The following is a 12,910-nucleotide window of genomic DNA, read 5'->3' as shown; positions in this document are numbered from 1 at the left end:
AAAACATCATCATCCTCAAGTTAGGATCAAAAACACTTCTAGACATCATACAAGTAACAAAACATTTCCACACATCCTCAGCAGACTGTAACCAATAGAGCAAATAACAGACTGAATCATATCAGATCCTTTTTCTGATCTGTCCCCACTGCTTTTCTTTAGACTGACATATACGCGACTTTGCAGTGTGAAACTCGCGTATATACGCGGCTATACTTCATGAAACTTGCGTATGAGAATTAGAACACTGAAGTTTTACACCTTCAGCTCCCCCTGAGTCTGGTATGTTTGTGCTGTGCTGTGTCTCAGTACATTGTGCTGACTGTACTTCCTTCTTCCTCCATATCTTCAAGTGTGATGAGGTTTTCTCCTTTTGATGTGATGTCCATCCTTTGTTCCTGCATTCCTTTGCTATATGTCCAAGCTTGTTACATGCATAACATCTTACATGTTTCATATTCCTCCTGTAGCAATCAGCAGCTTTGTGACCATACATATTGCAAGCAAAGCAATATCCATTAAAGTACCTTGATTGAGATGACCTGTCCGCATAATAGTCTTGAACTCTTCTTCTTCTACATCTAGCTGCAACATGTCCAAGATTATGACATACATAACATTCAATATTATTCATAGGAGGAGTAAAAGATTTTCTTTGAGGAGTCTTTTTCTTTGATTGTTGATGGGGTTGACCTTTCATCTCCTTGTTGATCATTTTAGTTTTCTCTTTAGAGTTCCTTGCCTCACCTTGTGAGCTAGATTCACCTTCAACAGATTCATGAAAACCAAGACCAGTCTTGATTGCAGGAGACCTTTGACTACTAAGAATATCATCCAAGGCTTTAGTACTATCTTGAAATCTCAAAAGTTTATCCTTTTCTTCTAATTTACCTTTCAAGATATTTACCTCAACTTGAAGTTGTTCCTCCTTTTCTAGACATTGCTTCTTCATGTCTTCTCCATATTTTCTTCCTTCTTCCATTTGTTGCCTTAGATTGAGTATCTCCTTTTCTTGCTTTTCATACAGATCCTGCTGAATTTGACGAACTCTGAAGGCACATTCCAACTGTGATTTTAAGCTGATGACTTCGTTGTCTTGTTTTTCAATTGCTTGGTGTAGATCTTCATTCTGCTTCTTGGATTCTTCAAGATCTTCCTTTAGTGAGAGGATCGTAGCTTCAAGATTTTCATAGTAGCTGGATCTATCTTTGAGTTTCTTGATGGTTGTGCTTCTTTTGTTGACTTCTTTTCTTAATGATGTCACTTCATGCTGCAATTTTTGACATTGGTCTTCCTTGTCCTTGAGTAGCTTTCTTACCTTATTTCCTTCTTCTACTTGGGCCTTTAGTTTGGTAACTTCTTCTTTGAAAGCACATTCCCTTTTGTTCAATAGATCTTGTTGATCTTTAACTTTGTCTGCAAGCCTTCTAAATACTGCCTCTATTTGACACTTTTCTTGCTCACCCATAAAAGCATGTTCAATAGTTTCACTATCACTTCCATCACTTTCACAAGGAAATATAGCAGGAACATCAGAGGATAACACATTCATACCTGATAATGATTCTGAATTTGATTCTGAATCTGAAGAGCTTCTTATACCTAATCCCCAATCGACTCTCCCACTGTCATAGTCCTTCTGAGATGTCTTCTTCTTCTTATGAGCTTTCTTCTTAAGCTTCTTTCCCATTGTTCCACGGATCTCCTTCAAGCGATCAAGCTTCTACCAAAGGACCTGCTCTGATACCAATTGTTGGAAATAATACTGAGAGGGGGGGGTGAATCAGTATTATCAGATCAATAAAACTTTTTCAATGCTCAAAAACATATACGCTACTTCAGTTAAGTGAACCCGCGTGTACACGCTTCTGTGTCTAAAGCAACTAGCGTATATCCAGAAATCTTATGATTCAGTTAGCTTATCTTCAGTAAATGCATCAGAACATTATTAACCATATTAACAGTAAACAGGTGCAGTATAACAGAACAGATCATCACACAAAAGCCACACACATGAACACAAAGATATAAGGTGGAAACCCAATGTGGGTGAAAACCACCTGCTGCAAGTCATCTCAATCTTCTTCTTAATAAGAAAATACTTTTACAATATTTGTACTGGTGCAGTCTTATACCAGTACGGGAGCTACAACCCCCTTTGTTTTTGTACTAGCCGATCCATTTACTAGTACACAGGCTGCTACCTGCTACAATGCTCCAAAGATCTCCCTTAGCTTTTGTACTAGCTTAGATACTAGTACGTAGGTGCTTGCCTACAATCTTCTCTCCTCCAGGTACCACGTTTCATCAATTTTCAGACTGGATACACTGAAGCACAACACATAATCTGAAAGGCCACTTTTCATCCAATTTTCATACTGGACCCATAACTATCATTGAAGCTCAAAACAATCATCAAACCCTGAATCACTGAAACCCTGTTAACAACAGTCACCAGAACACAGAGCAGACACAGAACTCTGTAATAACCATCAGATCCATCTGCAACTTCAAATATCAAGCTTTACAATGTATACGCTACTTCGATGAATCAAACCCGCGTGTATACGCGCTTTTTCCAAAGACAACCCGCGTACAGATCTAAAAATAATTTCTCATAACTTGCAGCTGTACCAGACATCAATCATACTCATAATACTTATAGAACAATACATGCGTCAGTATGTAGATCTAGAATAAGCATAATAAAGATAGTTCATTTCAAACCATTTGATCCCGATCTCTCCTTAGATCTTGCTCTCCATCAACCGATGAGATCTCTCCTTAGCTCAGATCAAGCAATGCATCATCAGCCCATAACCTGCATACTGGATCTAATGCTTCATCAGATATTCAAGACATTTCAGATACACTTGCCTAATGATTTCCTTCCCTTTATATAGCCTTAGGCCTTGTTCAATACCAAGAGCCAAAACCATAGAAATCCAATACCATCAACTTCAAAACTAGGGATCAACACGTCCGCCGAGACGCCAAGGTCCAAAACCATAGGCACAACTTCCAAGGAATAACCGCCATGGACCAAAGGTACTTTTCCACATACACGCGCTTTTGCTGAAGCCAACCTGCGTGTACACGCGATTTGGGCTTAACGAACCTGCGTGTATGAACTTTCTCTTCTTCTTATAGTCTGATCATCAATTCCTTGCTGCTGACCTTCTGTACTATGATTTGTCATCAGTGAGGTTTGCCATCAAGGACAACACTTATCTCATAATGCCAACATATATCAAGTACTACACTTTTCACTCGGATTTGTGCAAGGGTGACTACTAAATCGTTAATCAATCCTAAGCAAGGCACCCTTTTGGAATCAAAGGTGTACAAGTCATGATAAGATCTAGTTATGTCAAGTTTCAAATGATCCACGATAGCTTTTGGCATGAGGTTATGTGATGCTCCAGAATCAAGCATACAATTATACAACATGGAATCATTTGTCTTAAGAGTTACATAGAAATGAGGCACTATTTCATCTATCATAACTGAGTTAGGGCCAAAAACAACTGCTAGTTTTTCATCTTGCAGACTAATGATATCACCTTTAGCATCAACCGAGGTATTTTGTATCCATTTGGAGACCTGATTTTTTTACCCAGGGTTTTTAGAAAGTTCTGAAAGAGGAATTGCGATTTTTACTCTTTCCAACTACTTTTCAACACTAAATGTAGTCAAAGTATTTTTTTCATTTTGAGGAGTATCAATTGACTGTTCTAACGGTCGAATAAAAGTTGTTTGAGTTTGAGCAGTTTTGGCACAAGGTTCAATTACTGGAGTTTCCTTAGGAGGTCTTTCAAGGCTAGGTCTAGGCCTAAGGTCATATCTTTTGTTCAACTCTGCAATTAAAAATTCAGAGAAGGCATGGTATTTAGAAACCTGTGAAGATTCTTGATCTTCTTGAACCTGATTTTGTTGTGTAAGAGGAATAATAACTGTTTGATTATGGGAAGTATCCATATTATTTATATCTTCAGTGATGGTAAAAGTATTATCATCAAGTTGTTGATCATCTATCAACAAAGGAGTGGGAATCTACTGATCATTACTAGGTCTCTGAAGAATTTGTAATTGTGGATTTCTTTTATACTGACCTTGATTTTGATTTTGGGGTCTGGTAACTGTTTGTTGAATTGTCCTAGGTTGAGTCTCAATCTTGGAAATTCTATTAGATAGATTTCTAAGAAGAGAATTTATTTCATCTATTTTAGAATCTTCAGTTTTAGTCTTAGAGGAACTAGAAGCCTCTGGTGTCGATTTGAGTTTTCTTTGGGCCTTTTCCTCTTTAGCTTTCAAAGAAGTTGAAGCAACCATGTTTGCTTCTACCTTAATAGCATTTGTTTGCATATCTTCAAGAGTTCTTGAAGTTCTCTCTCTTAGCATAACAGAAAAAAGCATCATCAAAGGCTTTAGAAAATCTAGACTTTGCTGCTGCTACAGGGGGTTTACAATCAGGGGGCATTTTATGATAAAGCTTATTGAATATTTTGATAAAGTCTGATACAGGTTCACCAAAATTTCTTTTAAGTTCATCAAACTCAGTGAGAAAGTAAAGAGGATCTTTTTTCACACCCCACTAGTTTTTAAATATGTTTGTAAGTTCTTCCCAATTTCTAATGGAATTTGCAGGTAACTGCCTAAACCAAATTCTTACATTTCCTTCAAGTGATTGTACAAACAACCTCATGTAAACATTTTCTTGTTCAATATTCATGTTATTTGCAAAGTCTAAAAAGGCTTGAAGATGGTCTTCAGCAGAGGGACCAGTTTTTCCATTCTACCTGGGAAGATATTTCAAGTATCCATCTGGGAATGCATCGAGATTAGGACGTAAGACTAAAGTTGCATATCTAACCTATACAATAGGTTGGAAAGCCATAGTGTAAGGTGGTGTATGAGGTGTTTGTGTGGATGAAGAAGTTGAAGAAGATGAAGAAGGAGTCGATAAAGGTGATTGAGAGGGTGAAGAACCAGTTGTAGGTGAAGAAGGGCGAGATCTCCTGAATGATTTCAAAGGAGTCTTGAGAACTGTCTTCTGGACCTATGGATGAATACCCTCCTTTGTTTCAAAGAGTAGATTCAAATACACAAAGAGGGTCTCTTTAGGTTGTTCAGAAGTAGAAACTTCAGGTTGTCCGAAAGTGGAAGGAAATGAATAAGTGGTAGGTGATATGAAATATGTTGGTTTGTATTTTGGTAAATTAACACCCAAGTCAGAGTCAGTTTTAGGTGATCCTGGTGGTAGTGAGGGTTTTGGATGAGATTCAAATGAATGAATAAGGAATGTTGATTTAAAATCAACTCCCCTGTCTGAGAGTTCATAAACCCTAGGTGATAGGTGGGAGTATGTTATGAACTTAAAAATCATAACAAATTAAATAAATTATTAAAGAATTATTTAAATAAATAAATTATTAATTATAATAAGTTAATTAGCAAATAATTAGTTAAATGAAGAGACATCAGTCCCAAGGGACATGTCTCTCTGATCAGGCATGGCCAGTCAACTCCTATTTAAGGAGCACCGCCTCAGCCTTGTAAATCATCATTCAATTTTTATCAAATATATATATATATATAAAATATTACATTCAAAATCCTATCTGGTGTCTTGTTTACAGTTTACAACAATTTAATCATTTTATTGCTAACAGTGGTATCAGAGCCAGCTTTAGACTGGTGACACCCACAAGTTCTGTTGGCCATCAGGCCCCACGGGCTTTCCATAAAACAGCAGTGCGTGTGGGTTGTGCGTGTTTTGTCTGGAGTATGTGGTCACAACTTGCAGCTAAACAATAGTTATCGCAGGGTTGTCGAACATAGCTACGCCAAATCGTAGCACAATCCCACAACTAAACCACACAACATGTCCGACAGAAGTTTGCGTCGTTTCTTTTCATCTGCGGTGGGCTCTGCGGTGATATCGGCACGAAGGGTCGACAGTCAAACAGTAAGTGACCATTCGGCACGTGACTGTTCAGTAATGTGACCGTTCAGTGAATTGATTAAAAGACTGTGTTATGGTATGATATAACATAGGTATATATTAAGCATATAAAAACTATATACATATATAACTTTAATTTAATTAATTAATTTAAAAATAATAATAATAATAATAATAATTAATTAATATCTTTTGATTAATTAAAAAAAAATATTGGGTCTTAAAAAAAAAATCGGAACAAAATGACGAACGATAACAATGACATTATGAAGAAGATCCATGAGGACATCAATAAGCTCTGTAAACGCATGGATAACATTGAAAATTCAGTTAGTAAGCAAGACCATATGGCCGACGAGATCTCCTTAAAAAGCTTGATGAACCGGCACTCCAGAGAGACTGATCCACCTTCAGCTACACAAAGCCCCAAGACTCCAGAAGGGGAGACTTCCCTAGAGCAAGGCTTCATGAGGCGTGAGAAGCAACAAATACCCCAAATCCACTTCGAAGGGAGCCAATATTATACACATTCTCCCGGAAAGAACCATCTTAAAATCAAAAATGAATTACCGAAGTATGATGGAAAGAACTTTAAAGGCACCGTCGTATGGGTAAATAAGATGGATGCAATTTTTTTAGCAAACCCTCCGCTCGGTGAACAAGAAAAAGTCGTCACTGCATCCAATTACTTAGAAGCAGAAGCATACGATTGGTTTTTGTGGTGGTCATCTAAATGCACGGGTTGCTCATTCAATTGGAAAAACCTTAAAAGCGCTCTGTTAAAAAGGTTTCATGACGAAGAGGAGGATGATGTCTATGAGAGATTTGTTCACCTGAAGCAAAAAGGATCAGTGAGTGAATACACTCACGAGTGGGAAGTGTTAGCAGTAAGGCAGAGAGGGTTTTCAGATGAGGAGCTACTAAAAATGTACCATTGTGGCTTTAAAGATTATATCCATGAAGAATTAAAATTGCATAAACCTAAAACTATTGAGGAGGCCAGACATGCAGCCATAATTATCGAGCGAAAATATAAACTTCACAAACCACCATATGTCACTAATGACAAGACTAACAACGAATTCAAAGGAAGGGCAGGTAAAACCGCATCAGAGAATACTAGTAAGTACGTTCCACCACCCTTACGAAGTGAAGGAAAACAACAATTTAATGTCGAAAGAAAAAAAGATGGAAAATGTTGGAAGTGCGGAAACAGGTATCATCTAGGACACAAATGCGCAACATAAAAATTGTACAACTGTGAAGCCAAGCAAGAAGAGGAATCCTCAGAAGATAGCTCCGACGAAGAGGAAAATGAAGAAAATGCAAACCCTAGTCTAGAATCAGAGGACGAGATGCCACAAATTTCTATAGCAGCCATCATAGGGATAGCTCAACCAAAAACACTGAAGCTTAAAGGTTACATCAAGAAGCAAAGCGTTATTGTGATGGTGGACTCAAGAAGTACACAAAACTTTGTAGATGTCAATGTTGCAAAAAGATTGAACATCTTTGCTTACCAAATAGCAGACTTAAAAGTTATGGTAGAAGATGGAAAACAAATAGATGGAGTTGGCAAGTGCCATAAAGTTAAGTTGCAATTAAGCGACTATGAAATAGAGTCCAGTTTTTATATGGTTCCCCTAGGAGGAGTAGATGTTGTTTTAGGTGTACAATGGTTGAGAACACTAGGCACTTATTCAGCAAATCACATAAAACAATTCATTAAATTCAAATGGGATGGACGGAAATATCAGTTGTTCGGTTTTCAGGCACCACCAACACAAGTCATCTCTGCTCAACAAATGAAGAAGCTTATTTGCAAGGGGGCACCAACATTTGTTGCGCAATGTCAGCACTTGGAATTATTATCAACAGAAGGGACTCATCAAACATCAGAGATTTCATCCTTGATCCAGAGATACGAGAAGGTTTTCCAAGATCTACCAATGAAGTTACCCCCAAAAAGGAAAATTGAACACATTATCGAAGTCAAAACTGATTCAACTCCAGTTAATGTCAAGCCATACCGTTATCCCCATCACCACAAGACAGAAATAGAGCGCTTAATTCAAGACCTGCTGAAGCATGGAATCATTACGAAGAGTAGAAGTCCATACGCTGCACCCGTAGTATTGGTCAGGAAGAAGGACAGATCCTTCCGATTATGTATAGATTACAGAGGCTTAAATAAAATCACTATTAAGCATAAGTTTCCGATTCCGTTCATTGATGAAATGTTAGATGAGTTACACGGTGCAGAATATTTTTCCAAGTTAGATCTAAGATCAGGTTACTACCAAATACGAGTAAGGTTAGAAGACATCGAAAAGACAGCATTCAGGACTCATGAAGGGCATTACGAGTTCAAGGTCATGCCATTTGGATTAACAAATGCACCAGCCACCTTCCAAGCCACCATGAATGAGCTCTTTCATCCTTACCTTAGGAAGTTCATATTAGTTTTCTTCGATGATATTTTAGTGTACAGTAAGACGTGGAAGGAACATCTCAAACATCTAGAAGAAGTGTTGTCTGTTTTGGAAAAGAACCAGTTTTACGCCAAGCTATCAAAATGTACGTTTGGGCAAAAGGAAGTTGAATACCTAGGTCATATTATATCAAGGGAAGGAGTCCAAGTGGACCCCAACAAAATCAAGGCAATCAAAGAGTGGCCAAAACCCAAGAACATATCTAAGCTAAGGGGATTTTTGGGTTTAACAGGGTATTACAGAAGATTTATAAAAAACTATGCACACCTGACAGCACCCCTGACGAATTTGTTAAAGAAAAATGCTTTCAAATGGGATGACCAAACAGACAAGTGTTTTGAGAAATTAAAGGAAGTGATGTCAACCACACCAGTACTAGCAACTCTTGATTTCTCCAAACCATTTGTGGTCGAATGTGATGCTTCTGGGTTTGGAATTAGAGCTGTACTGATGCAGGACAACCACCCTATAGCATTTGAGAGCAGGAAACTTAATAAACAAGAAGGCTTAAAATCAACATACCAAAAGGAGATGCTCGCCATCATACACGCTTTGACGAAATGGTGCCAGTATTTGCTTGGAAGTAAATTCTCAATCCGAACCGACCACAATAGTCTTCAATACTTACTTCAGCAAAAGACATTATCAATAGAACAACAAAAGTGGATGGAGAAGGTGTCAACTTTTGATTTATAAATATTACACGAGAAGGGAAAGGAGAATGTCGTAGTTGATGCACTCTCACGTAAGGATGATGATCACACAACATGTGCCACCATGATAGTCATTCCGGAATGGTTGGATGAAATACGAGCCGAATATGCCAAGGATAAGGATTGTGACTCCATGATCAACAATATCAGTCAATATACCAACTTCGAGTGGAAAAATGACATCTTATGGTACAAGGGGAGAATTTATCTAACACCTGCATCCAAATTTAAGGTAAAAATACTAAAGGAGTCTCACAATTCACCAGCAGCTGGACATGTCGGATTCTACAAGACTTACTACAATGTTCGACAGTCATTCTATTGGAAGGGTATGAGCAAGGAAATTCAGAAATATGTTTCAGAATGTGATATTTGTCAAAGAAACAAGAGCGAAAATGTTCCAACTCCAGGGTTGCTACATCCACTACACATTCCAAATCAGAAGTGGGAGGAGATTTCGATGGATTTTATTGAAGGACTACCTGCATCTGACGGAAAGGATAAAATATTTGTAGTAGTCGACAAGCTCACTAAATATGCCCACTTTATGGCTATTAAAAAGACTGACACAACCAAACAAATCGCTGATGTGTTTTGTAAAAACATTTACAAACTACACGGGTTTCCTAAGGTCATAGTTAGCGATATAGATGTAAGGTTTAAAGGGAAATTTTGGAAGGATTTTTGTCATCAAGCAGGAATATCACTTAATATGAGTTCAACCTATCACCCCCAAACTGATGGGCAAACCGAAATCATTAATAAATGCTTGGAAACATATCTTCGTTGTTTTGTTACAGATAAACAAAATAGATGGACACAATGGCTTCACCTAGCCGAATGGTGGTATAATACCGCATATCACATGTCAGCTAAAATGACACCCTTCCAAGCCCTATATGGTTACGAACCACCCAAGTGGAAAGACTTTGCATTCCTTGATTCTAGGGTACCAATTGTTAAAGACCACTTAGGAGAAAGTCAAAGAATCATCAACTTACTAAAAGAAAATCTAACCATGGCCCGTAATAGAATGAAACAGCAAGTCGACCAACACCGTTCTGAAAGAGAGTTCGAGGAGGGAGATTGGGTCTTTGTTAGACTCCAACCTTATAAGCAACTATCACTAAAACAACAAGGGAAGAATAAATTGTCACCTAAATATTATGGACCCTACCAAATAATTAAAAAGATAAGTAGTGTAGCTTATGGGTTAAAGTTACCAGACAATTGCCAAATCCATAATACCTTTCACGTATCAAGTCTCAAAAAAGTATTAGGGCAAAATCAAACAGCACAGACAGAAATACCAGAGACCGATGAAGAAGGAAGAATAATCCTTGAACCTGAGGGTATACTTGCTACCCGAGAAAAAGTTTTATGATCTAAGACAATTAAGGAATACCTCATCAAGTGGAAGAGGTTACCAGACGAAGATTCGTCTTGGGAATCAGAACGTTTCATGCATCAACATCCAGGCCTACCTATGCTTTGAGGACAAAGCATCTTAAGGGGAAGGCAATGTTATGAACTTAAAAATCATAACAAATTAAATAAAATATTAAAATATTAAAGTATTATTTAAATAAATAAATTATTAATTATAATCAGTTAATTAGCAAATAATTAGTTAAATGAAGAGACATCAGTCCCAAGGGACATGTCTCTCTGATCAGGCATGGCCAGTCAACTCCTATTTAAGGAGCACCGCCTCAGCCTTGTAAATCATCATTCAATTTTTATCATATATATATATATATATTACATTCAGAATCCTATCTCGTGTCTTGTTTACAGTTTACAACAATTTAATCATTGTATTGCTAACAGAGTAATCTGGGTTGAGTGGAATGTTGCTATGAGGATCAAATGATGCTAAATCTTCAGACTGCAAGACTGAAGAAGAAAAAGAGGGTTGATGTCCCCTTTTAGAATTGGCTTTTCTCAGGATTTTTTCAGTGTCCGACAGAGGATCAACTATGTCAGCCTCTGAACGAGATCTGGGGTGCTTAAAACGTGCCAGTTTGAGAGAGTGGAGTCGCTAGGTGAAGGATGTTAACCTTTCTAGACCTGTAATCACCTTAAAGAAATAGAATACATATCATTGCCCCAGGAAAACTTAATGAAATTCGAATACCAGGCAATGACACCAGTTTGATGTTGTATCTCTAAGATAATGATGGTCAGTTGTTATGCCAGAGCATCTAAGATAATTGTTTTGGAGTTTTTGTTTTAATTTGGGAGACCAATGGATGAAACAAATATAGAACTAATGTGCCTAACCTCTTGAATAATATCAATATCTCGGCAGAGGGTTGCTATAAATATTTACACAGTGAAATAGCTTTTATAATGATGAGAAGAAACAAAAAATTAATATGATTGCCACAGTTTTCAAATTGAAATCTAAATAATAATAAGTATGAAAACCTTTAAACTATGTTTAAAGGTTCGAGAAAATACACATGAGCTTACAAAATATGCTGATGATTTATTGATCTTGAGGGAATTAATTAAACAAACAGTCCATTAATTCATTCTCTTTATAGATTATTACTTCAAAAGCTTATAGGAATAGATTGAAATATAATTATTCCTACTTAATTATCTCTGCAAGACACAAGTATATGAAAAAAAAAACATAATGAATGACACTGGAAACACTTACAAGAAACACAACTGTGTAAAACAAAATTCAGAATCATTTGCTCCGTATTAATGATCGAGAAAGACTAATTTCATCAGATATCTAGAAATGCTTCTTCAAGGGTGCAACCCTTAATAACTTGTGAAGAGATTTATTTATTCAATAGTAGGACGAAAAATATCCTGAACTACTTTTACAAAAATAGATTATTTAAACAATCAAAAATAAAACTATCTAATGATCTGGCACTATTTTGGTGCTACTCTGTTTGGTGACTATTACTGAAAAAGTTGAAAATTGGTTGAAGTTGGCTACTGTTCCTTCAAAAACTGAATACAGTTCAATTACCCTTAATCAAGTAGATCTGTTACTTATTCCCAGTGTTTCTTATCTGGTATAGAAATCTTTGTTACCTTCTTGTAGATTTCATACATCTAAGTGTATTTAGTAAAGGTGGGTTTTACCAAAAATATATGCTTGATTTCATCTAGGATGAAGAAAGAATCTATGAGTGTTTTTACTATGATGTTCCTCCATTTGTTTTATTTGCAAATTTTGTTCTATGATGAGCTTCATCATATCTGAATTTTGAGTCTCTATCTCCTCGATTTCTTTGGCCATTGGATCCTCAGACGCTGTTAGTTTCAGTTGTTTCTTTAATGTTGTATACTATGTCTAGTTCCTCTGTTTTGACAGTGAATGTCTTAAGAAAACATAGGTTGGCAGGAAATTCAATTGATGGCTTTATTGCATAGGGATGTTTGGGGAAGGAGTCATGGAAATGTTTTGAAAGTAATTGGAGGTCGAATTGTGTTGCAGGGGTTTAGGGTGGCGTCGGAAGGTTTGATAGGTTTTATTGTGAAACGGGGCGAAAGGAATGAAAACGAGGGTTTTTAGGGTTTTAACGGGCAAATTTTAAAATTTGGCACAAAAATTCATATTATGAATGGTAGGTGGTTTATTGGGTTGAGCGGAGAAGCAGTTTCCCAGGTCGTCACACCGCTTATGAGGCGAAGGCGGTATTGAGGAGGGGTCACCCGATCTACCTCTGTGCCTAACACATAGCCTCTGGGGTTCGGGGGAAGACCACTTT

General features: G+C 37.2%; 1 protein-coding gene across 1 annotated transcript; it reads left to right on the top strand.

Moving 5' to 3' along the window:
• Nucleotides 1-6,207: 6,207 nt before the first annotated feature.
• On the top strand, nt 6,208-9,153 carry LOC149226689 (uncharacterized). Its single transcript, XM_089380272.1, has 3 exons — nt 6,208-7,063; nt 7,232-8,542; nt 8,690-9,153. Exons 1-3 carry the CDS (start codon nt 6,208-6,210, stop codon nt 9,151-9,153), a joined length of 2,631 nt encoding a protein of 876 aa, XP_089236398.1.
• The last annotated feature ends 3,757 nt before the right edge of the window (nt 9,154-12,910 follow it).

Source organism: Pinus tabuliformis, chromosome J, assembly GCF_031772625.1.
Source record: "Pinus tabuliformis cultivar Carrire ecotype Pingquan chromosome J, CPIR1, whole genome shotgun sequence".
Classification (NCBI taxonomy): Eukaryota; Viridiplantae; Streptophyta; class Pinopsida; order Pinales; family Pinaceae; genus Pinus; species Pinus tabuliformis.
This window is presented reverse-complemented; position numbering and strand designations above follow the sequence as displayed.

Bases quoted from the DNA above. Each gene is read 5' to 3' on its own strand.
- LOC149226689 (XM_089380272.1), top strand. From the start codon at position 6,208: ATGACGAACGATAACAATGACATTATGAAGAAGATCCATGAGGACATC. The intron at 7,064-7,231 runs GTAAAACCGCAT...ACAACTGTGAAG, and splicing joins CGAATTCAAAGGAAGGGCAG to CCAAGCAAGAAGAGGAATCC. The intron at 8,543-8,689 runs GTACGTTTGGGC...TGGGTTTAACAG, and splicing joins TTACGCCAAGCTATCAAAAT to GGTATTACAGAAGATTTATA.